General features: G+C 50.2%; 3 protein-coding genes and 1 pseudogene across 3 annotated transcripts; 1 reads left to right on the top strand and 3 right to left on the bottom strand.

Moving 5' to 3' along the window:
* Nucleotides 1-4,040: 4,040 nt before the first annotated feature.
* On the bottom strand, nucleotides 4,041-7,078 carry LOC119365220 (L-ascorbate oxidase homolog). The gene is made up of 7 exons (XM_037630833.1): nucleotides 6,869-7,078; nucleotides 6,660-6,769; nucleotides 5,795-6,065; nucleotides 5,240-5,688; nucleotides 4,755-5,156; nucleotides 4,592-4,670; nucleotides 4,041-4,497 (listed from the first exon to the last, which is right to left on the bottom strand). The coding sequence occupies exons 1-7, from the start codon at nucleotides 7,010-7,012 to the stop codon at nucleotides 4,279-4,281; spliced, it is 1,674 nt and encodes a 557-aa protein (XP_037486730.1). The 5' UTR covers nucleotides 7,013-7,078; the 3' UTR covers nucleotides 4,041-4,278.
* A 353-nt stretch (nucleotides 7,079-7,431) lies between these two features.
* On the top strand, nucleotides 7,432-12,152 carry LOC119365221 (protein S-acyltransferase 10-like). Its single transcript, XM_037630834.1, has 11 exons — nucleotides 7,432-7,636; nucleotides 7,721-7,835; nucleotides 8,322-8,396; nucleotides 8,499-8,570; nucleotides 8,696-8,830; nucleotides 8,949-8,982; nucleotides 9,929-10,038; nucleotides 10,950-11,036; nucleotides 11,139-11,222; nucleotides 11,528-11,593; nucleotides 11,682-12,152. The coding sequence occupies exons 1-11, from the start codon at nucleotides 7,558-7,560 to the stop codon at nucleotides 11,854-11,856; spliced, it is 1,032 nt and encodes a 343-aa protein (XP_037486731.1). The 5' UTR covers nucleotides 7,432-7,557; the 3' UTR covers nucleotides 11,857-12,152.
* Nucleotides 12,153-12,350: 198 nt separating this feature from the next.
* LOC119365219 (lysine histidine transporter-like 8) lies at nucleotides 12,351-14,456 on the bottom strand. The gene is made up of 4 exons (XM_037630832.1): nucleotides 14,034-14,456; nucleotides 13,796-13,932; nucleotides 13,231-13,658; nucleotides 12,351-13,088 (listed from the first exon to the last, which is right to left on the bottom strand). Exons 1-4 carry the CDS (start codon nucleotides 14,357-14,359, stop codon nucleotides 12,462-12,464), a joined length of 1,518 nt encoding a protein of 505 aa, XP_037486729.1. The 5' UTR covers nucleotides 14,360-14,456; the 3' UTR covers nucleotides 12,351-12,461.
* Nucleotides 14,457-17,362: 2,906 nt separating this feature from the next.
* On the bottom strand, nucleotides 17,363-18,149 carry LOC119361054 (annotated as a pseudogene).
* Between the last annotated feature and the right edge of the window lie 2,745 nt (nucleotides 18,150-20,894).

Raw genomic sequence — 20,894 nt, 5'->3', positions numbered from 1 at the left:
CGGCGGCTACGGGCCCGGCGAGGCAGACGGCGGCGGGGGCGGGCTCGCGCGGGGCCGCGATGGGCTCGGTGGGCCGCGGCCGCGGGGACGACGGCGGCGGACAGGTGGCGAGGCACGACTGGCTGTGGGCGCGGGCGGACATGTACGGCGGCGGCAGGGAGGGGTTTGGCTAGGGTTTCGGGAGGATTCTTCCGCGAATTTCGAGGGGAGGAGCTAATTTATAGATTCTGGGAGCTAGGAGACTTCAAATGGAGTGTGGTTTTCGCCCACACGATTGTGATCGAACGACTGAGAACATGGAGGGGGTTTGGATGGGTTTTGGGCCAATTTGGAGGCGTGTTGGGCTGCAACACAAAGAAGGCTTTTACGGTTAGCCAGTTAACCGTAGGAGTATCAAACGACCTCCAAATGGCCCGAAACTTGACAGGCGGTCTACCGGTGCTATACCAAGGCCGCTTGTCAAGCCTCGGTCCATTCTGAGAATGTTTAACACCCGCTCACAACAGGAGACAAAAGGGGAACGCCGGAGGACAATAGGAGTGCCGGATTGCAAAACGGACAACGGGAAAAAAGCTCGGATGCATGAGACAAACACGTATGCAATGCAATGCACATGATGACATGATAAAATGCAACACGCAAGCAAATGACATGGCAACGACAACAAATAACTGGCGGACACCTGACGCATCGAATCCGGGGCGTTACCCCCCCCCCCCTCTCGCACACAATAAATATGAAATGTGTGTGATGAATGCATCATACATAATATATAAATAGAACCATGTGACAGAAACAAAAACGTTTGCGAAGATGAAATCATCATGCACACACACCTTTTTCGAGCGAACCGTGTGCAACATGTTTTGCCCAAACAAACTCTGTATGATCCACTGACTATTAACACACACTTAGTTTAAGTGCCTTGTGTGCGATAAAGGGTCTGCGTGCGTTCACAGGGTTGTGATCGTTTAAAAAGGGAGAAAAGTATACGCTATGCCCCTCAACTCTTGAAGAAGTTTAGATTTAGTCCCTCAACTTCTAAACCAGGCGATTTGCAGAGAGTGCTCAACAACAAGAAGAACATATTTTTTTTCTTTCCTTTCCTAATCCTAAGTGGCTAGGGCAAACTCTTCTCTCCAAACTTCGTCACGAGCCCGTGGATTCGCCTCCCCTTTGCCTACTGCTTCGGCGGCCGGTGGCGGGGAGGGGAATCCCGGTGCCACTGCTCCAGTTAGTAGTTTAGGTTAGCATTTTTTAGTTTTCGCACGTGCGGTGCTCAGGTGGATGGCGGCGCTACTTCTTCGAGTTTGTCTTCCGGGTTCCGATCCTCCTCGAGTTCGTCTGTCTAGGCGTAGTCAACGGAGCTCTGACCCGTCTCTTTGGGGCTGTGAGGTTAGGCTTTCTTGTCTTGTGGCGAGATTTGGTGTCATGTGCTTCTGATCTATGCAAGGGTTCAACAACGATGAGTGCGGCTCCAGGGCACTAGTCCTTAGGGGCACGTGCACGAAGATTTATTACTTGTCATTGACAAGGTCCAACCGACTCTAATAGAGGAGCGGCGATAGCAGCGCTTCGGTGGCTTGTTCTGGCGGCAGTAGTGGTTGTTTGGGGGTCTTGGAATCTCAATGTAATTTTTATTATGTTTGAGATGCTCTGTACTTCCGCTGAACTTTAATAATAAATCCAAATCATTCTCACAAAAAATACTTCAAAATCAGACAACTTACACCCTCAACTCTTGAAACCGGACTAGTTTAGTCCCTTGTCTCGGCAGACACGGTATCACTGCTAACTCAACATGGTTTTGATTGGTCTTCATCCACATGGCAATAATTCTCTCTCCTATCTTCTTCCTTCTCACATTGGCTTACTGAGATATTTCATGGAACCTTGCATGCACTGCATGTGTCGACCACGGTAGCACCCTCGCAAGTCCCTCTAGTCGGCCATGATGCCTATGCTCTACCTCGCCGGCCACCGCGAGCTTGCTGCACCTCGTAGCCCCGTTCTACCTCGTCGGACACCGCGGCCCATAGCAACCCCTGCTTCATGATGAGGATGCAGGTAAGCAGGCGGCATCGCCATGGTGGCCATGAAAGATGAAGGCAAGCCATGCGGGAGGTGGCGCTACCTCGTGCTCGTCCTTGACCTCCTCTTCTCCACTGTCAGGAGCATGTGGTACGGGGTGCGCGAGAACCCAGTCCAGGGGTGGAGCACGAGGAGAAGCTCAAGAGCGTGTCGGGCATCTCCATCTGGTGCACAACTGCAATGGGACGAGGCGGCACCACAGGCATATTAGACGGGGCCGCGACGCTCCCGTACAGCCTCTCCAAGGTGATGATTCAGGGTGGACGCGGTCCGGGCCGGTCCGGTCCCTGACCGAGCCTTTTTAGAACTCTTTTGACAACAAATTTGAACATACAGATTATTAGGTTGCAAAAGAGGTTCAAATGGACGAAAAATAAGCAAGTTTGCAACAAAAACAACACAGGAAGGTGTCCAACTGAAGAAAGTTCAGAAAGACAGAGACTGAACAAATACCAACTGCAGAAAGTTTAGAGGGACTGAACAATTATCAACTGAAAAAATTTCAGAGAGAAGAAACAAGTACAAACTGTCGGCGAGGACATGCAGGACTCCAGGTGCACGTGCAGCAGCTCCGTCCCCCGCGTCCTCCAACTTCGTGCTCAACGGTGGCTTACAGGCGAGGAGGTGGTCGAAGACGGGCAGGTGGAGACAGCGACGGTCGACGACGACGTGCAGGTGCAGCCGTGCAGACGTGACGCTCCCTCCATGGCTCCTCCACTCCTCCTTTCATTGCGTACAGGTGCAGACGAGGAGGTTGTGTTCGACGCTGGCAACGGCGGCCGGCGGCGGCGGCGGCGCTCCCTCCCTTCTGCAGCCAAGAGGAAAGGGGATCGGGGAATTGGGGGAGCGGGGGCCTTTGCCCTAGCGTCGTATCGGCCCCTAGCAACTATTGTTGGGCCTTGGGCCATCGGTCCGCTCGGTCGGCCCGGTTAAAGACCGGACCGGACCGAAGTTTTTTCGGTCTGATTTTCGCGGCCCGGACCGAACAATTTCTGTAGCGGGCCTGGTGGCCAGAGTGCGTGTGGTGCGGCTGGTGGCCAGAGTGCGTGTGAATGCCACATCTCCTGGTCACAACAGCGACCGCTTCGTCGACAAGGAGCACAACAGCTAAGACAACGCCGAGCTGCGATGCTCCCATGGCGAGCTGCGACTGACATGAGAGATGTTGATGTTGAGCTGCACTGGGCATATGTGCATGAGCCACGGGAGCTCCCGTCGAAACACTGCCACGTGGACGATGACCGGTCAAAACTATGCTGAGTCAGCAGCGATACCGGGTCAGCCGAGACAAGGGACTAAACTTGTCCGATTTCAAGAGTTGGAGATGCAAGTTCTCCGATTTTGAAGTTTAGAGCTTGTTCGGAAGTCATTCACGCTCCACGCTTCATGAACTCAAGGATGGAGCAGAGACGAACATCGTAGCTCTGGGGCTAGCTTCGAGAAGCTGTGGTGTTTCGTAGTGTATTTTCTAGAAGTTTAGAGAAGCTGAGAAATCGCCGCTTCATGGAATCCTTAGAACGCCGAATTCACTAAAATTACAAGATTTGCAACGGTTCGTTTAGTCTCTCTCCTCTCTTCTTTCTTCGTCAACGAACAGAATCACGCCTTTCCCTTCCTTCTTGGGCTTCCATCCTGCCTCCAAATTGGGTTTCCAGCCCATGGGACGATCTCCAACCGGCCTAATATGTCGCTAGACGTGCTGGCATGCCAAGTAGCGACAGAGAAGCTTGTCTCAAAAAAAAAAAAAAGTAGCGACAGAGAAGCTGATTTTGTTATCGAACGGATGGGGAATCGCTGCATGGAGCAAGAAGCTAGGTTCAGAAGCTGAATCTTTGAAGTGTTGGGAGAGTTTTTGAACAGGCTCTTAGACTAAACCTAGAGTTCGCCAGTAGTCGAGGACGAAAAGTATACTTCTCTTTTAAAAAATATTGATCCAAAGACTTGCAAAATAAGGCAGAAAATTAATGTTTTTATAAGCCAGAAATAGCCCAGATAAGAGATATCACATGCTATCTTTCTTGTTTATACCGAGGCCACGTAGGCCAAATGATTTGACTCCATGAGTAAATTCCTAAGCCCAGACTAAGCCCTAACCAGTAACCAGCCAAACTAAGTCTTCGACAGTTCGACTTGCACACCATACAATGCTCTGATACAATTGGATCTTTCCCTGCCAGCGGCTGCTTACTACTGAGAGAATGGCAGGCGGCTCTTGTTGGTAGCGCGGCCGCAGAGGATCGCGTTGGTCGGCACGGGGAGCTCGTCGCGGACGGAGTGCGTCGGCGTGTACACCCGGAGGTAGAACTGCTGGCCCAGGTACCTGCGCACCCAATCCTCCGACCTCACGTTCCACATCCCCACGTTGTCCAGCGCGATGAAGATCGCCGTCCACCCTCTTGGATACACCTTCGCAAACCAACAACAAAAGAGGTGAATAAAAACGCACTGACAGTATTTTGATACTACCACTAAGCATGAATGAAAAGAAAGAAAATCTTACCTGCACCGTGCACCTCGTGACTGCATCCACGAGGTTGTAGCCTTTCCTGCTCTCCTCGCTCCACGCCCCCTTGTCCATCCTATGGACGAGACGAGCAGAATGATCATGGAGCAGAGTATATATACATATGCATCAGCCTCACGATGACCTGATGTACACGTACCCGACGACGAAGACGCTGTAGCCGTCGAGGTGCCAGCTCTGGACGCTGTCCTCGCTGTTCTCGAACACGACCTCGACGAAGCTGCGGTGGTCGGAGTCCATGACGGCCGTCTGGTTCTTAAGCGCCGCGTCGGCGCCGGTCCCGTTCTGCGTCCCGCTGTGGGTGGCCGCGGGCGCCTCCGGGATGCCGTCCATCCGGAACACGCCGCTGATGTTGTAGTAGTCGGCCAGTTTGAGGGGCGTGTCGGCGTCCACGTACGACACGCCGTTCACGCCGTACCTCGGCTTGCCGCCGACCTGCCCCGCCGAGTTGGCCAGCCGGATGGTGCGGCTCACGTTGATCGAGCCGTAGTGGTACGAGCCCTGCGGGTTCGGCCGCGGCCCACTCGCCGTCAGGTTCGTCCTGCACGTGGTCACCACGGCAAGCTCAGACCCAAACACGCCGATTATCACTAGAACGGACGGTCGAGATGTCGTGATCCGTACCTGATGGAGCGAGCCTGGTTCAGTGAAAAGTCAACGTCACTCTGGTTCCCGGCACGCAGCGGCCCGGAGACGGGGCCGGTCGAGCCGGCGTAGCGCAGCACGGCGGTGGAGTTGAGGGTCTGGTTGGTGAACCGCGACGAGACGGCGATGTGGTAGCTCCTGGCGGGGCGGTCGGCGGTGAAGAGCACGGAGAGCGACTGGCCGGCGTGGACGTCGAGGGAGGTGTAGGTGTTCTGCACCGTGTGGGTGCCCTCCACCTCCACGAGCGTTACGTTGTGGTCCTGGATCATGAAGTTGAGCGTGCTCCGCAGGCCGACATTGGAGATGCGCAGCCTGTACGTCTTCCCCTGCTCCACCGTGAAGTTGGCGCGCCCCGGGCCCTTACCGTTGATCAGGATAGCGTCAGGGGAAGGGAGCAGCTTCCCGTCGTCCAGCATGGCTTGGAGAGCCTGACAAGCAAAACCAAGACGGTCAGTTACACACACCAAAACTGAAATGAGCCGACAGATGAGTGCATTTCGTGCAAGCCAACGCCTTGCTTGGTGACACATGTACCTTGTGGGTAGTGTTGTACCAGTCGCCGATGAGCACGGTGAACTCGTCGGCCAGTGGGGGGAAGGGGACGGGGATCCGCGGGCGGCTGTTGATGCGGATGGCGCCGAAGCCGCCGGCCGCCTTGTGGAAGGCGAGCGACGGGAAGTAGAAGAAGCTGCCGATCTGGTCCTTGGCCTGCATGTGGTACGTGTAGTTCTGGCCAGGAGGGATCGGGCAGTTGGTACCGGACACGCCGTCCTGCCACGAGTTCTTCCTTTGCTGGATCCCGTTCCTGTTCATGAGTTACTGTGTATTACGAGTACGTTACTGTTGCATTTGCAAAAATAATGGATAAAAGTGCTTCAGTAGATTAATTCAGCAGCTAACTTATTTGTAGTCACCGAGATATCCGGAAAGGTGATACGAGATAATATTTTGCAGTAATTAATTACCATCAAATTAAGAACGAATAGGAGAGACATCACAATGCATGCAACAGAATTACCCATCACTGTTGTTCTGTGTTTGCAATTGGCAGTGAAGGAATTTGGCATGCATCTATTTTTGTTCAGTGACTTGCTGAATGCTGATCGCCGTTTCAAGATCAGATGCGTTGCAAAGCTTAAACCAGACGGCGCTGCGCGACTTGAGTGCTACTACACGCAAAAAAAACCTCCCCTTTTACGACCGCTTTTTTTGATCTGGACGACACCATAAGTTAATGCAGATCTAAAAAAAATCTAAACTGATGCAAATTAAAGTTGTCCAACGATGTTAGAGCTAGTAAGCTAAAACCGATCACAGACAGAAGGAAGTAATTAATGCAGATTGAACTGGTGCATGCAACGCTTGGAAGAATGTCTCGAGTAAGCTAAAAAGAACTTGCCATGAAAGCAGGAACGGCTCCGGCAGCCGGTTGCGCACGTTGATGACCAGGTTGTCGTTCGTCTGGCAGTCGACCTCCGGCCCCGGAAACTGCCCGTTGATCAGAATACCCTACAGAGATCGAAAAGCAAATGTCGTCGCAGTTAACCTCAGATGCAGCGCAGCACAGATTAGAACAGCATGGCTAGCTTGGCTCTGCACTACATGTACCTGCTGCGGAACTCCTCCGAGCGGATTGATGTCGCCATAGGTGACCACCCAGTCGAAGAACCTGTAGGGAGCCTCCGCCTGCGCGGAGAGGACGAGGGAGAGGACGCACGCGAGGGCAACCACTCGCGCCGCCGCCGCCGCCATCTCGACCTCCGAGGGGCAGGAGACGAGACTAGATGGGATGGCGCGGAGAAGAGATGGATAGATAGATGGCTCCGCGGGAGTAAGAGATGTGGAAGGCCGGGTGGGCATTTATAGACGGCGGCCCCTCCCGCGCCGTATAGAGATGGAAATCTGTTGGGATCATATCTCGAAATATTTTTTAATCTGTTACGATGTGCAGGTTGTTACAAAAAAAAATCCTTTTTGGAGATGCGCCCCCCTGCGGCCATGCCAGGCTGGCCTGACGGGCCAACTCTGGGCTTGGATTTTCGGCACATCTGGAACTGGGCCTTGGCCTGTGGGGTGTGTATGTGACACACTGCAGAAGCCAGAGTCCGACCCTCTAAAAAAAAGAAGCCAGAGTCCGTGTCCGGGATAAAAAGAATCGAGAGTCCGTCCACTTCCAGGTGGGCCCTCCCCACCGTAACTGCAGGCCGGCTCCTCCTCCTCCCGCGGAAGAACCGGCCACCGGTAACCGTCGCCACCGCCTCCCTCCTCCTCCTCCTCACGTCGGTGCGGCGGCGAGGATGCCGTGCTGCGGGGAAAGCGATCCTCCCCATGAGGCCATCAGGGTCCTATCCCAGCCCCAGCGCCACGGCTCACACGGTTCGTCCATTGATTCGATTTGGTCGCGGTGGGGGTTCCGGCCGGGGTCTGAATGCCTGACCGGGGGTGGGGATTTGAGCGCAGGGAGGAAGCCCTGGAGGTGTGTCCGGTTAATCGTCATGCTGCTGCATGCGCTCTTCATCGGCGCCGTCTTCCTGCTCGATCCGACCCTCCGGAGCCAAATCCGCCGGGATCAGTGGTATAACCAGCCCCCTCTCCCCTCCTCTGTTCCTCCTTGCCTGTGAAACGTTTCCGTTTGCTTAGATTATATGCTAAGATATCCGATGTTTGGAGTCGATTTTCTCCTGGCTTGTGCTGGCAGCTATTGCTTTTCCCAGCTACCATTTATTCGTGTAATTAGTTCGTGTCATCTCTTGGCCTGCTTTAATTTTGAAGCAAAATAGTTTTGGTGTGTCTCTGCGAAGAATTGGAATTGTATGCCCATAAGTGCCTGATATGTTTGAAGAATATTAGTACTGAGTGGTTCTAATGTTTGACAGCTTATTCAGAATTTATGGATACTGGAAATTCATTATGATATCATATATCTGTTCTCTGTTTTTCATTAGCATCTTGTTATCTACTCCCTCCGTTCCCATATTAATTGACGCTCAAACGGATGTATTACAAGATATGTTACTGGTCATCTGTCTTTAGCCTTCCTACTGTCCACTTTTGATGCCAGGTACATGAGTTTATATGGAGGGCTGGTGTTGTTTACCTTGGCGCAATACCTATATACAGCTAATTCATCACCAGGGTAATTCGTGCTTCTCAATGTTATTGAGCCCTAGAGGAAGGATTATGCATAGGAACAGCGATGCCTTTTACCCTGCACCTCATTTGGTCCTTTTGCTGTTAGGTATGTGGCTGATATGTTGAAGGCTGGATCAGCAATGCACGCAACCTTCATTAATACAACAACAATCTCAAAGTAATGTCGTAAGTTCTTTTGTTTTGCCTTAGTTAGATATGTGTATATTTGAAGGGCTGGAGCCTGCCAGTTGCGCAGACTTACTTTATGCTAAATTAAAAATGTTTTTTTATGATTAAGAAAAGACAGGTCTGTTCAAAAAACGGGAGCTTAAATTATTTCATGAGTCGCAGCAAAATAGAGCAACGCAACCCACAATCTGCTACACCTTCGTCGCTTTTGCAAATGATGGATCTGTATCCTCCTCGATCATCCAGCAGGTGCACTTGTCTGGATTTCGAACTAAGTTTTTTCCCCTATTCCGAAGTGTAGTTTTCAATATGTATTGCCATCTATTTTCGTTTCTGTGATATGGTTGTATGTTTCCATTTTGTTTAGGGATTTGACCTGCTCTTACTGCCATCTCATTCAGGTAATCTTATTTATTCTAAATTTGCGGGCCTATTGTAATGTTCTCTATAGTCAAGGCAATGATAAAATAACTGGTGGTAACCAGCCAGCAATATACCCGTCTTGGAATATTGATGTTAGTGCTTATGGCAGAACAAATAAAATTCTCTGGAAAAATATATAGAAATTAAAGATCAGTTGACTTACTATCATTGATGTACATATCATTTCAAGCATGGACTATGTAGTTTGTCTTATGTAAACTTGATTTAAAGATCAGTAGAAAGCAATTAAGCAGGTCTTGTGTCATGTCCAATATGTTTGATTACTAGATTATTATGGCATGTGCTTACTGCTCTTGTTTGCATACCTATGAAGCTGCACCCTAGAGGGGTTAGGGTATGTTGTTCCTGACCAATGTGTACCATACCATTATTATGGGCATGACATAAAAAATGGTCATTGTTTGGATGGTTGCCGCATTCTAGTTAATTTTCCATGCCAACGGTGGCCATTACTAAAAACATTGCTTGCCAATTTTTTGGTAGGGCAAGCTTGGTTCACACCAAACACAACCTTAGTGTATACAGCACCAGTTATGGCCTATAGGGCAGTAATGTGTCAATTATGTTACTCTCCTTTCTCATTGTACCCCATGAGTCGCATATTACAAACCACAAGAAGACTTTCTATCACTTTATGCTTCATTACCATTAACCAATCTGAGAATCTATTTGGCAAGGTAGCAGATTGTTTTTATATTGCATAATGCATAAAGAACTAGTGCAAGCTTACTCTGCTCAGCATAATATTGAGATTGTGTATGTGAGATTGTGTATGTGAGTTTGTTATTCTCAAATATCTATGTCACATCAACTTGCAATGTCCATGAAATATCTTTAACTAGAACACATTTCTGTCATGCTGGTCGCCAAAGCTCATCTTTTGGTGTTGACTACCTTTCACAGCCACCACGAACCAAGCATTGTCATGATTGTGATAAGTGTGTTCTCCAATTTGATCATCACTGTACATGGCTTGGAACATGCATTGGCATAAGGAACCATTGCCGTTTTTGGTGAGATTTTTATTTACACATTTTGCAGTTTATCTTTTGAACACATTAAAATCTCGAATGCACGATATATATTACGTGTTGTAGTTTAGTGTATGCTATCATGTGCAAATGCCGCAACATCCTTACCTTCTCCAGTTTTTGTACACCGCGGTCCCTATTGTTTAACAATAAATCCAGAAGCTCCCTGTGCAGAAGTTATGTTGGAATGCAGGACTGCTCTTTTACCAAATAATGAGGCCATGCCCTCATAGTTTCTCGAGTCTCTACTTTCTCAATTGCTTGATTTCAATTGGAACTGTGTACTGATGACCATTCCCACCCTTTCCCTTAATATTGATCTAGTGGGATTGGCAGGCTTTTACTTCTTTTTGCCGTACAATCCATCAAGCTTTACTCAGATAGTCATATATACCAAAATCCAGTTACCAGTGTTTAACATGATGTCATGTATCTTGTGAATGTGCTTTGGACATATCTGGGGCATGCTAATTCTTAACTCCTAACTGAAAGTACACCGGGTAGGTTTACAGAGTGCCTTGTTGGCATTGTAATGCTTCTGTGGCTCCTGTACTTCTTTTAATATAAAAGGAAAAATAATGAGAAGGAGAACTAATGATTATTAGACTTACGAGGTCTCCCCAATATAAGTAGAATTGCAGCTCTCACAGAAAAAAAAAACTAGTGATTATTGGACTCAAAGTCTCCCGGATGTAAGTAGAAATTGCAGCTCTCCTCCATTCCTTTATTTCTGTTAACAGCTATGTCCACTTAATATGCATTTAATTTTAAAAATATTGCTCTTAAATGCTTCTGATGATATATTGGAATATACATATGTGATGTTATGTTCTATTTTATGACTCATCAAAACTATATCCAGCTTATGTCATTGCATAAGTGATATTTTCTAGGTGGTACATATTTGGACAAGCAAGTTTAGTTGTTTGGACTGTTGCTCTCTACATCCAGTTCTTACATGTGGATATGAACGGGTCCTGGTATGTACCTTCACCTTTTTAGATCTAGTTTCACTACTCATGGTATGTACTTTGGTTTTCAATTTTGTCCGGCAAACATTTTATTTGTTTCTTAATTGACAGGTTGAAGGGTTTGACTGGCTTGACACTGTTGCTTCCGTTGATATTAATCCTCATAGTTTTGCTGATCTTACTCATGTTGCATACGTAAGTTTTTACGTTTATATTCACAGTAGTCTGTTCTTTCAGAATTTGCAATCTGCTATGCAGAATACAAAGAAAACTATAATGATAGCTATTGACATCAGGTTATCTTCAGGCTGTTTTTTTTTGGGGGATAAATAGATGTAAGGCAAATATACATTGCCAAGTTGAGCTTGATAGAATTAGCACTCTAAAAGTTACACCAAAATAGTTGTAAAGCTGAATATCTTACATGTTGTGAAGTCGCAAATTAACAATGACCTCTTCACTGGTGATTATTGTATTCACGAGCTTGTGTATATCTGTAGTTACCTTGCTCTTACGAACCAAACAACATATGAAATTGCCAGACGGAAGCGAATATCTTACCTAAGGTATGAAATGGCTGAAGACTAGCATTTTTCTAGTTATATTTGCTTGTCTCTAGTCCACCATAATGAATCGATCAAATGACACTTACAGGGGAGTTCCTAGAAAGGTACATCCTTTCAGCAAAGGTATCTGTAGGAACCTCTATGACCTCTGCCTCTCTAGACAGAAGGGATATGTTCTGGAAGCAGTGCCCCCACTGGACGAACTAGAAGCCCGGGCTAGACCCTACACCTGCCGGGATGTAATCTGCTGCCGGTGCTGCTAGTACGCGCTATATGTGAATATACTTAGTTTAGTTTGAATGATGCATATAATAACATGGTAAAGATACTTGTGGCTCATTGATGTTGTACAGGATATATAGGCACCTTTCTGTCTCCTATAGAATGCATCCGGATCAAACGATGCCATTAGATTGATCTGAGTATGCATGTAGATTTTTCAGTTTATTCCTTGTAGTTAAAATAGTTTGAACTTCGTCGCACATTCGCTGTAGAACATTGTGTCTGGACGATGTAGCTCTTATGTTGAAATGCACAACTGAAAACTCATTCGGTCTGTCTCTGATGATTGTTTGTCATCACTACTGTATATACGTACATATCAGCTGATCTGAAGGTTTTTAGACACTGAAAACAACGAAGCTACAAGCTGATCTGTAGTAGTATGTTGAAACGTAGGTTCAGCTTTTGTTTCTAAAAGAATCAACATTTCAGGTTCCAGTACAAGACATACTAGTATATTTCTCAGAAACAAAAGGAAAAACAAGCCAGCATTACATCACATTAATATGTCTTCCGTTGGTGGATTAGACAGCAAACTTGCTTCCATCTTCACTCGAAAAAAAAAAACTTGCTTCCATCTTTAATTTCACTGGAACTCGGCGGGCTTGAAGAACTGCACATGCAGGCCAGTGGCGACGAGCCCCCAGAGGTTCCCGACTATGAGGACGAAGCTGAGCCCCATGCCGAGGCTCCCCAGCGCCCAGTTGACGCACCACATCGCCGTGCCCCTCCCGGGCTTCATGATGGCCAGCCACATGAAGCACGGGTAGGCCAGGGTGACCGGCAGCGAGATCCCGCCGAGGAGGCCGGCGAGCTCCGACAGGAAGGGCAGCGCGACGGCGATCAGCAGGTTGATGGCACCGAAGAAGGCGCGGAAGCCCGCGCGCAGCCACCACGGGCACGGCCGGTTCTTCTTGTGCACGTACCCGGCCTCCATGTTGTCGAACACCGGCATGGCGTAGATCTGGAACGTGGTCAGGCAGTTCACGATCACCAGCAGGGTGGCGAGACCGATCACCAGCCGGGACACGTCGCGGCTGTGGAACTTGTAGAGCGCGCTCAGGATCCCGTTGGGAGGTATCTGGTTGCCGTAGGCCCAGAAGCCGCCGATGGCGACGGGGTAGAGGCAGAGAGCGACGACGAGGTAGGCGAACTTGACGCCCTTCCACACGGGCACGTGAGAAGGATGCTTCAGCGTCGACGGCATTGTGCCCTGCAAAGAGAACACACTCACTCTCAGCGACTTTTCTTCATCACCATTCGTTCTCAAAGCGGCACAAGGGCATGAGCAACGGATAACGAGACTAACATGCACTACTTGGGAGGACATTCTCTTTTCCCGGGTTGACTGTTACCTGAATCTCGAGCACAAGATTGTGCCCCCTGAAAGCGAACGCGATGATGCCCAGGCCATTGAGGACGGCGATGGTCCTGGCGACGTCGCTGCTGGCCTTGACCGGGTCGTAGGACACGCCGGCCACCCTCCCCTTGGCCACGGAAATGACCCAGATCATGGTGCAGTACCCTACGGCCGCCGTCGCCCCGACCAGGGACACGCCGGCGATGGAGTTGAGGTTGGGGAGCTGGGACAGCACCACGGCCACGCAGACGAAGACGACGTACCACTCCACCATGGTCGGCGGCCGCGCCAGGCACGCGGGCCCGCAGGCGATGCTGAAGAGGATCTTCATGCTGCCGCCGCCCACGATGATGAGCGCCGTGCAGGTCCCCGCCGACAGGTACATCGTCGGGAGCAGGGCCAGGATCTTCCCCCATCTCTCGCCTGTTGGAGAAGGCCGAGGCAAGGCATGCATGTGATGAGCATGGAAGAGCGCGAAAGGGACGACGTCGTTTGCCGCACGACGTTGCCGTGCTAATAATTAAGTCTGAGATAAGCGCGCGCGGGAATCGGGGACCTACCGAAAACGGTGGTGGTGAGGTGCATGTACCGGCTGTAGCGTGTGCCGCCGGCGACGGGCTCGTGGAGGTTCACCAGCAGCCGCAACGTGTAGAGCTGCCACGCGAATGCCACGGTCAGGCAGACGATCGCCCACGTCCTGCAAGAACCCAATCCACGGGCCGGAGAAATTAAGTAACGTGTAGTCGTGTACTATAGGTTCATCTCTCGATTGAATAAGTAGAGTAGCTTAGTAGGTACCATCCGAGGGAGGCGAAGGCGGCGGGGAGCACGAGCGCCTGGAAGCCGACGCCGGAGCTGAGGTTGTGGAAGGCGGCGTAGTAGGCGTTGCCGCTCCTGGACGCGGTGATGGGGAGCCAGGCGTCGCGCGGGTCGGCGAGCTTAGTGATGTGGCCGACCTCCTCCAGGTACCCCCTCACGCTCGCCACTGCCTTCTTCACCGGGCTGGCGAGCGGCGACGCCATCGCGCGCAGCGGCGACCTGCTGGGCGCCGGAGAGTGCATCTGCGACGGCGGGGCGGACACCGGCCGCGGCGTCGGCGGCGCCGACTGCACCTCGCTCGTCATGGCCGCTCGCTCCCTCCCTCCGGTGTACGTAGCAGTATGTGCTAGCTAGCTATAGCTGTACCAGTGTAGGTGCCCAGACCTTGTGCGAGGAGGTGAGCTCGGTTGGTTGCTGATTCTGGCAAGGCTCGGCGGCACGGGAGATTTTATAGGTGGAGTGTTGTCACGCCAGCGCGGTTGGTGAACGTCGAGTTCGTTGAGCCATGCGGCTTTTGGGTGTGGACACGGTAAGCCGGCCGGGCAGCAGCCTCGATCAATAGTGTGGCTGGTGAGGCCGAGACTGGTCGCAGCCATACATGCAGCGGCGACACGACACGATCATACGGTCTCGAGTGCATGCTGGTCATAATTAATGTTGGCACTAGAGAGCACACGGCAGCGCTGTGTCACCGGCCGGTCGATCTTTCGAGGTGGGATCGTCTGGCCTGCCGGCCGGCCTGACCATTAATTTGTTTGTGCAAGGTTAGATATGCATGGTCAGATACATATATGGACGTTTATGCAGACGTACCGCGCGCATCGTCGGCCTTGCGTTTTTAGGAGCAACGCAAGCACGCTGGTGGAGTGACTAGCCTGAGGTGCAAATATGGAGGGAAGTGGTCAAATTTCCTGTTGGAAATTAATTATCAACTCATGAAAAGTATGGCATATTTTTTTTGGATATGGGGGCAAAATATTTGTATGAAAACTACGTGGAAGAGAGCCTCACCCAAGATATCCCACAACTCACGAAAAAAATGGGTCTAGTTAATAACGGAAAAATCGGGCTAAAACCAACACAATCCGCTAGCTAAGCGGCACACGTAAGGTACCCACACACACCTCTTTAAAGAGAGCCTTGCCGAGATACCACACATGTGTCACCGTCATCACTTCTCCCAAGTAGGTACCATTGCCATCCCTAATGCTCAAGCAAGCGTCTCCTACGTTGCCATAGATGATCGTCGACACAATCCACACAACAGAGGCAGTGCGGAGTCACATGAAGATCCGTATCAAAACTCAGACACCCACAATGAGGACATCACAGCTCCAACTCTGACAGAGAGCTACGAAGAAGAAATATGCAAGGCTAGCGTCACAGAAGACCAATGAACATGCCACCTGTTGCCCGTCATTGTCGCCACCAAGACCCCACCTCCGCATCTTCGACTTCACAGCAACAAACAATTAAATCAGACAGTCTTGTGGACACACCCACGCTCTCCTTGTCACGCCGATGAGGAGCGCCAACATTAGATCCATACACCGAAGTCGTTGCTCCGACTTCCGTCGAAGTCCCCCGAGCAAGCCTCGGGAAGAGCCGCGCCACATATGTGCCATCGTGTACACGTGCACATGCGATCTCTCTTGCATTGGCCAAAGCCAGCAACACCCTACCTCTTGCCGCCCAGGACCTCCATGAGTTGGTGTCGCGCTCACGCGCCCCCACGTCGACACGGACCTCAATGTCTCGCAGCTGTAGACCCGCGCCGCCCGCCATGAACCTTCATGTGTCGCTGTTGCGCATGACCTCCCAATACCATGAGCGCTCAGAACCGTGCCGCACCTGCGCCAGCACACACGCACCCTCGCATGCCGACGCGCGCCTCCATAAAGCCCAACAGCCCCCACGCCACACAACTCGAGCGAGGGCAAACGAAAACGGTCCCGCCGCCGCTGCACGGCCTTTGTCTGACGCCCTCAGGCGGCGCGCGAGGTTGTGGGTGGGGGGGTGGGGTTGCTGATCGGTCGTTGGATTTGGCTCCCGGGCCGCCACTGAGAGCGACAAGGGAGAGAGCTGACTAGGTTTTTTGATAGTTTTGCATGTATGTTTGGTATAAATTAAAATTAACCAAAACCATGCAACCGCTCGATGAATTAAATAGGTTAGCACACAATTAAAAAAAACTAATAGTTGTGTCTTGAAATTTATAACACGTTCAATTGAACAACATTGAATTTCTTAGCATGTTAGAGTCCAATCTCGGAAACATCATTATGTATATGAATCTTTCTTGATTTTTGCTGTGAAAAAAGGTTCAAACAGTTAGCACATCCCCAACCATATAGTACTGTATATGCAAGAATAGGGCTGGAAGAAAAGCTCGAAGCTCCTGAGCTAAACGAGTAACTCGTGACTCGGCTCGAATCGACTCGAACTCGAAGAATAACGAGTCGAGCCGAGCTTTAGTTTAAGATTTTTATAGACCAAGTTAAACGAGCCAATCTTACGAACTCGTTAGGCTCGTTACAAGAGATCAGCTAAGCAACCTGCGTCCTAGGCACACAACATAAGGCCCAGCTACGCTACAAATATGAAAAAATGATTACTTGTGAATGTAAAATATACATATTAAACATGTACAATGTTCATTTTTATCTTAATCGTAAGGTTTTATGTTCATATGCTTAACAAGTTAAACGAGCCAACTTGTGAGTTATACGAGTTGAGCCAACTTTAGATATGAACTCATTATAGTAACAAGTCAAGTCGAGGTAGCTCGTTAATGAAACGAGCTTCGGCTCGAATTCCAGCCTTATGCAAGAATGATGCTAGTTTCAACGCAAGAGCATTTGCAACCAATAGTAGTACGTAGTATTTTCCATGGAACGTCCAAACAATTATAAAGCCAGCAAGGCGCCAGTCATGCGACTCGAGGACACGGGGAACAAAAGTCGACAGTCAGCATTGCGAGCTTCGTGGTCGAGCATCACACTGCCGTACGTCGCCTACTTCAATTAGTACTACTGCAAGGGGCCAAAAATCAACTGCTGTCGCCCGCTGCATGGCATATACCTTTTTTTTTGCAGCTGTATGTAGTATTTGGCGCACCACGTACCCTGATGGCGCCCCTGATGGTCGTCCAACAACTGTCTATATCGAGTATTTAACCAAAAACTACCACATTTCATGGAAACGTGGCGAAAAACTACCACTTTACGATTTTGTGCGAAAAACTATCACTTTTTTCCTAATCCATGGCAAAAAACTACCAAGTCGCGAAATCGATCGCTTCGCCCGTGCTAAGCACAAATCTGACCAGTTAGGCCCACGAACCAGGTGCCACTGTGGCCATCCTTCGTGCCGGAGTTCACGCCGAGCACATCCAGTTTCGTCGTCCTGACCTGCTCCTCCCTCCTCGTCCACATCCGCTCCCTCCTCTCGTCCCTCTTCCCCCTCGGCCCGTCCGGGTCGGCCGTCCCGGTGTCTGTTGCTGCCGCTGCCGCTGCCGGTGCTCTGGCGCCGGTCGGCCTTCCTCGGGATGCGGCCGCCGTAGGAGGTGCCGAGGAGGCGGAAGTCGAGGACGGCCCCAGCCGTCCTCGTCGGAGAGATCCTAGCCGAAGTGCTCGGCCATCTCCTGGAGGGGCCGTCGCCGCCGTCGTCATCGTAGACATAGTCAAACTTGGAGTCGCCGCGGAGGAAGCGGTGCGCGTGCTCCCACTCGACGCGGTCGACGTAGACGGGGTCGTCGAGCACCTCGTGCGCCAGACGCGCCCAGACCAGCGTGTTCCCGCAGTCGAGCTCCGCGACCACCCAGCGCAGGTAGGACGGCGGCAGCGTGCCCAGCATCTGGCCCTTGTGCTTGCCGAAGTCGATCACGCGGTCCCTCACGGGCCGCGAGGACGCGCCCGGCGCGCCGGCGCCCGCGACGGCCCTGAGTGGGCGGAGGAGGAGGATCCTGGCGGGTCTGGGCAGCGTGGTGGTGGAGCGGCGACGGTGAAGGGGGGAGAGACGCGCCGCTCGCGTTTGGGGTCTCGACGGCGGCACCAGGGAGGAAAGGCAGGCCCTTGCGGCGGCGAGCAGGAGCATGGCGTGCTGGCGGCGGCCGGAGAGCGGGGAAGCTTCCGTGAACTCCGGCGCGAAGGATGGCCACGGTGGCACGAGGTTCGTGAGCCCAAGCGGTCAGATTTGTGCTTAGCGCGGGCGAAGCGAGCAATTTCGCGACTTGGTAGTTTTTTACCATGGATTAGAAAAAAAGTGATAGTTTTTCACACAAAATCATAAAATAATAATTTTTCGATACGTTTCCGTGAAATGTGGTAGTTTTTGTTAAATACTGGTCTATATCAGCTACCTCGAACGGTTGGAGGGTATGCAAGGTTCGCAATTAATCGGGCGAGCCCAAAGTTCAGCGTGTGTGCAGCGACTTTCCCATGTCATTGACTTAAATTTTGTGCAAGATTCAACCACAGCAAGCATTCACACGGCGCTGCACCACCTTTAATTACTACTCGAGGAGACCTATCTGAGTACGAAATTCACAAGTGGCTTATCGCTCGTTTTTGTGATGGTAAGTGTGTGTACATACATTCCCAGTATATCATAAGCGCAAGTTGACGGCAATCGTACCGAAGCGAAATGAAATGATGACGTCTAGTCGATCGGTCGAGTTTCCCTTTGCTTTGCTCGAGTCGTTATCAAATCGGCGAGTAGGGAGCTATGGAATCATGAATGTGACGACGCATGTCACGAAAGATGGCTAGTAAAAAAATCGAGCACTAGCTCAGGAAGACTATTCTTCGTCTGAATATGTCAACCTCGTCAAAAAGCGGGAATAATCGAATGATGGAAGTTAAGCAAAGTGGCGTTTCTTTGGAGAAGGTATATGAAGATTCGTCCGAAGGGAAGCATCGTGCGCTGACAGAAAGGATGTTTCCCGCTAAAACAAAATGACGGGAATGATGCTCGTGTCTTTTTTTTACTTCTTTTTTGAAAAATTTCACGTCTTTTTTCTAGTCGCATCGCATGCATGAGTGTTGGGACGGGAAATTTTGGCTGTGCAGGTGCCGTTGGTCATGCATGGTTGGTGGCCGCCGAGGCCAGGCACTGACCAGGGGTTGGCAGGCACGGGCGTCGCAGTGTTGTGTTAGTTGTTGTGTTAGTTATTCAAGTGTTTGACGAAAACAGAAGCGCACCAACCGTAAATGGACGCTGTTATTTAAAATACAGAAACAAAAAGGGACGGGACTCACTCGATTGACTGCGTGTGGTGTGGTGGCCAAGCAATCCTGGTGTGGACTTGTCAAAAGTTTGTCAGCTGATATGGTGGATGGAGTAGCTAGTACCAGTGCCGCTGGGTGGGAAAACGTAGCAGGGCAATACCAAGGGTGAGAGGAGTACAGTACCTTTTCTCACAGGACCTCTGTGACTAACTGAATTATTTAGGCAAACACACGCTTTGTTGATTGTCCAAAGTAATGTTTGAGGGCAGAATAGCTGAATCATAGGGGAGATCAAGCCAAATATAACGACCGACACCTAAAGAAAAAGCGTGCTTCGCTAGGCTATGCACCTCCAAATTGAAACTGCACCCTTTTTTTTAGCAAAAGAGGGGTTTCCCTCCGATTTTCATTAGAGTAGCCAGCCAAGATCAGTATTTAGAGGTCTATTACAGACAGCCAAACTCCACCAACTAAGAGAGATGTCCAGCCACCACTGGCAGCTACCCCCCTCACAGCTAAAACGATCATGAGACACACCAGCAACTTATTACAAATCTACCAAAAGGAAACCAAACTTATACGAGCAGACAACAAGGGCTGGAGTAGTTTCTTCCGCTTCTGAAGATCATCACATCTGTAGCCTTGGAACTCCAAAACGCCACCCCTGCGAACACTACTAGAAAAACCCCTACTAATGGCGCACCTAATATGGCCATGCGCATCTGTGGTGCGCCATTAACAGCACGCCATTAGTAATTTTTACTAATGGCGCACCACCTGGTGCGCCATTAGTATCTGGTATACTAATGGCGCACCGTGGGTGCGCCATTAGTATAGGCCAGCGTGCGCCATTAGTATGCCTCCCAGGGGCCATGTATACCCAGGTGCTTTGGCATACTAATGGTGCACCACCACTGGATGCGCCATTAGTAACCGCGGCATACTAATGGCGCACTACCCAGTGATGCGCCATTAGTATGCACTGTCATACTAATGGCGCACTGTCCTGTGATGCGCCATTAGTATGAATATTAGTTTTTTTTATCTTTTTATTTTCTGTTTTTTGCACAGGTTACAAAATGTATAGTTTGACTAAATATAGACAGCACACATTAACAACAGATTCATCGAATACAATAGAAGATTAGTCTTTGAATACAATTCATCATATTAGTCTCCGAATACAATTCATCATATTAGTCTCCGAATTAAAAAGACCGAACAAAGATAGAACATTATATTACAAGTCTCGAGACCGCGAGTAGCGAGTTTGTCTTCACATTACAAGTCGATATCGATCATCTAAACTACCATCACATAGAAGAGAGCTGCGGTCATCACGATGAGCATCATCACGATGAAACTCGTCTTCATCCGGTTCCTCCAACGCTCCCTCCCCTCTCCCGCTAGATAGCGGGCGTATCTAGATTCGGCCTCGGCCCTAGTGGTGTACCCTTTGTAACTGTTACCGCTGAATCGGTGAACCTGTCTCCGACACTCCTCCCAGTCATCGTAGACTCCGGGAACCTTACCCTTGTACACGACATATGTCGGCATCGCTATGCACTAGCCAAACGAAACGTTAGTACCAATTCACAGACAATACATAAGC

This window comes from Triticum dicoccoides, chromosome 2B, assembly GCF_002162155.2.
Source record: "Triticum dicoccoides isolate Atlit2015 ecotype Zavitan chromosome 2B, WEW_v2.0, whole genome shotgun sequence".
NCBI lineage: Eukaryota > Viridiplantae > Streptophyta > Magnoliopsida > Poales > Poaceae > Triticum > Triticum dicoccoides.
This window is presented reverse-complemented; position numbering and strand designations above follow the sequence as displayed.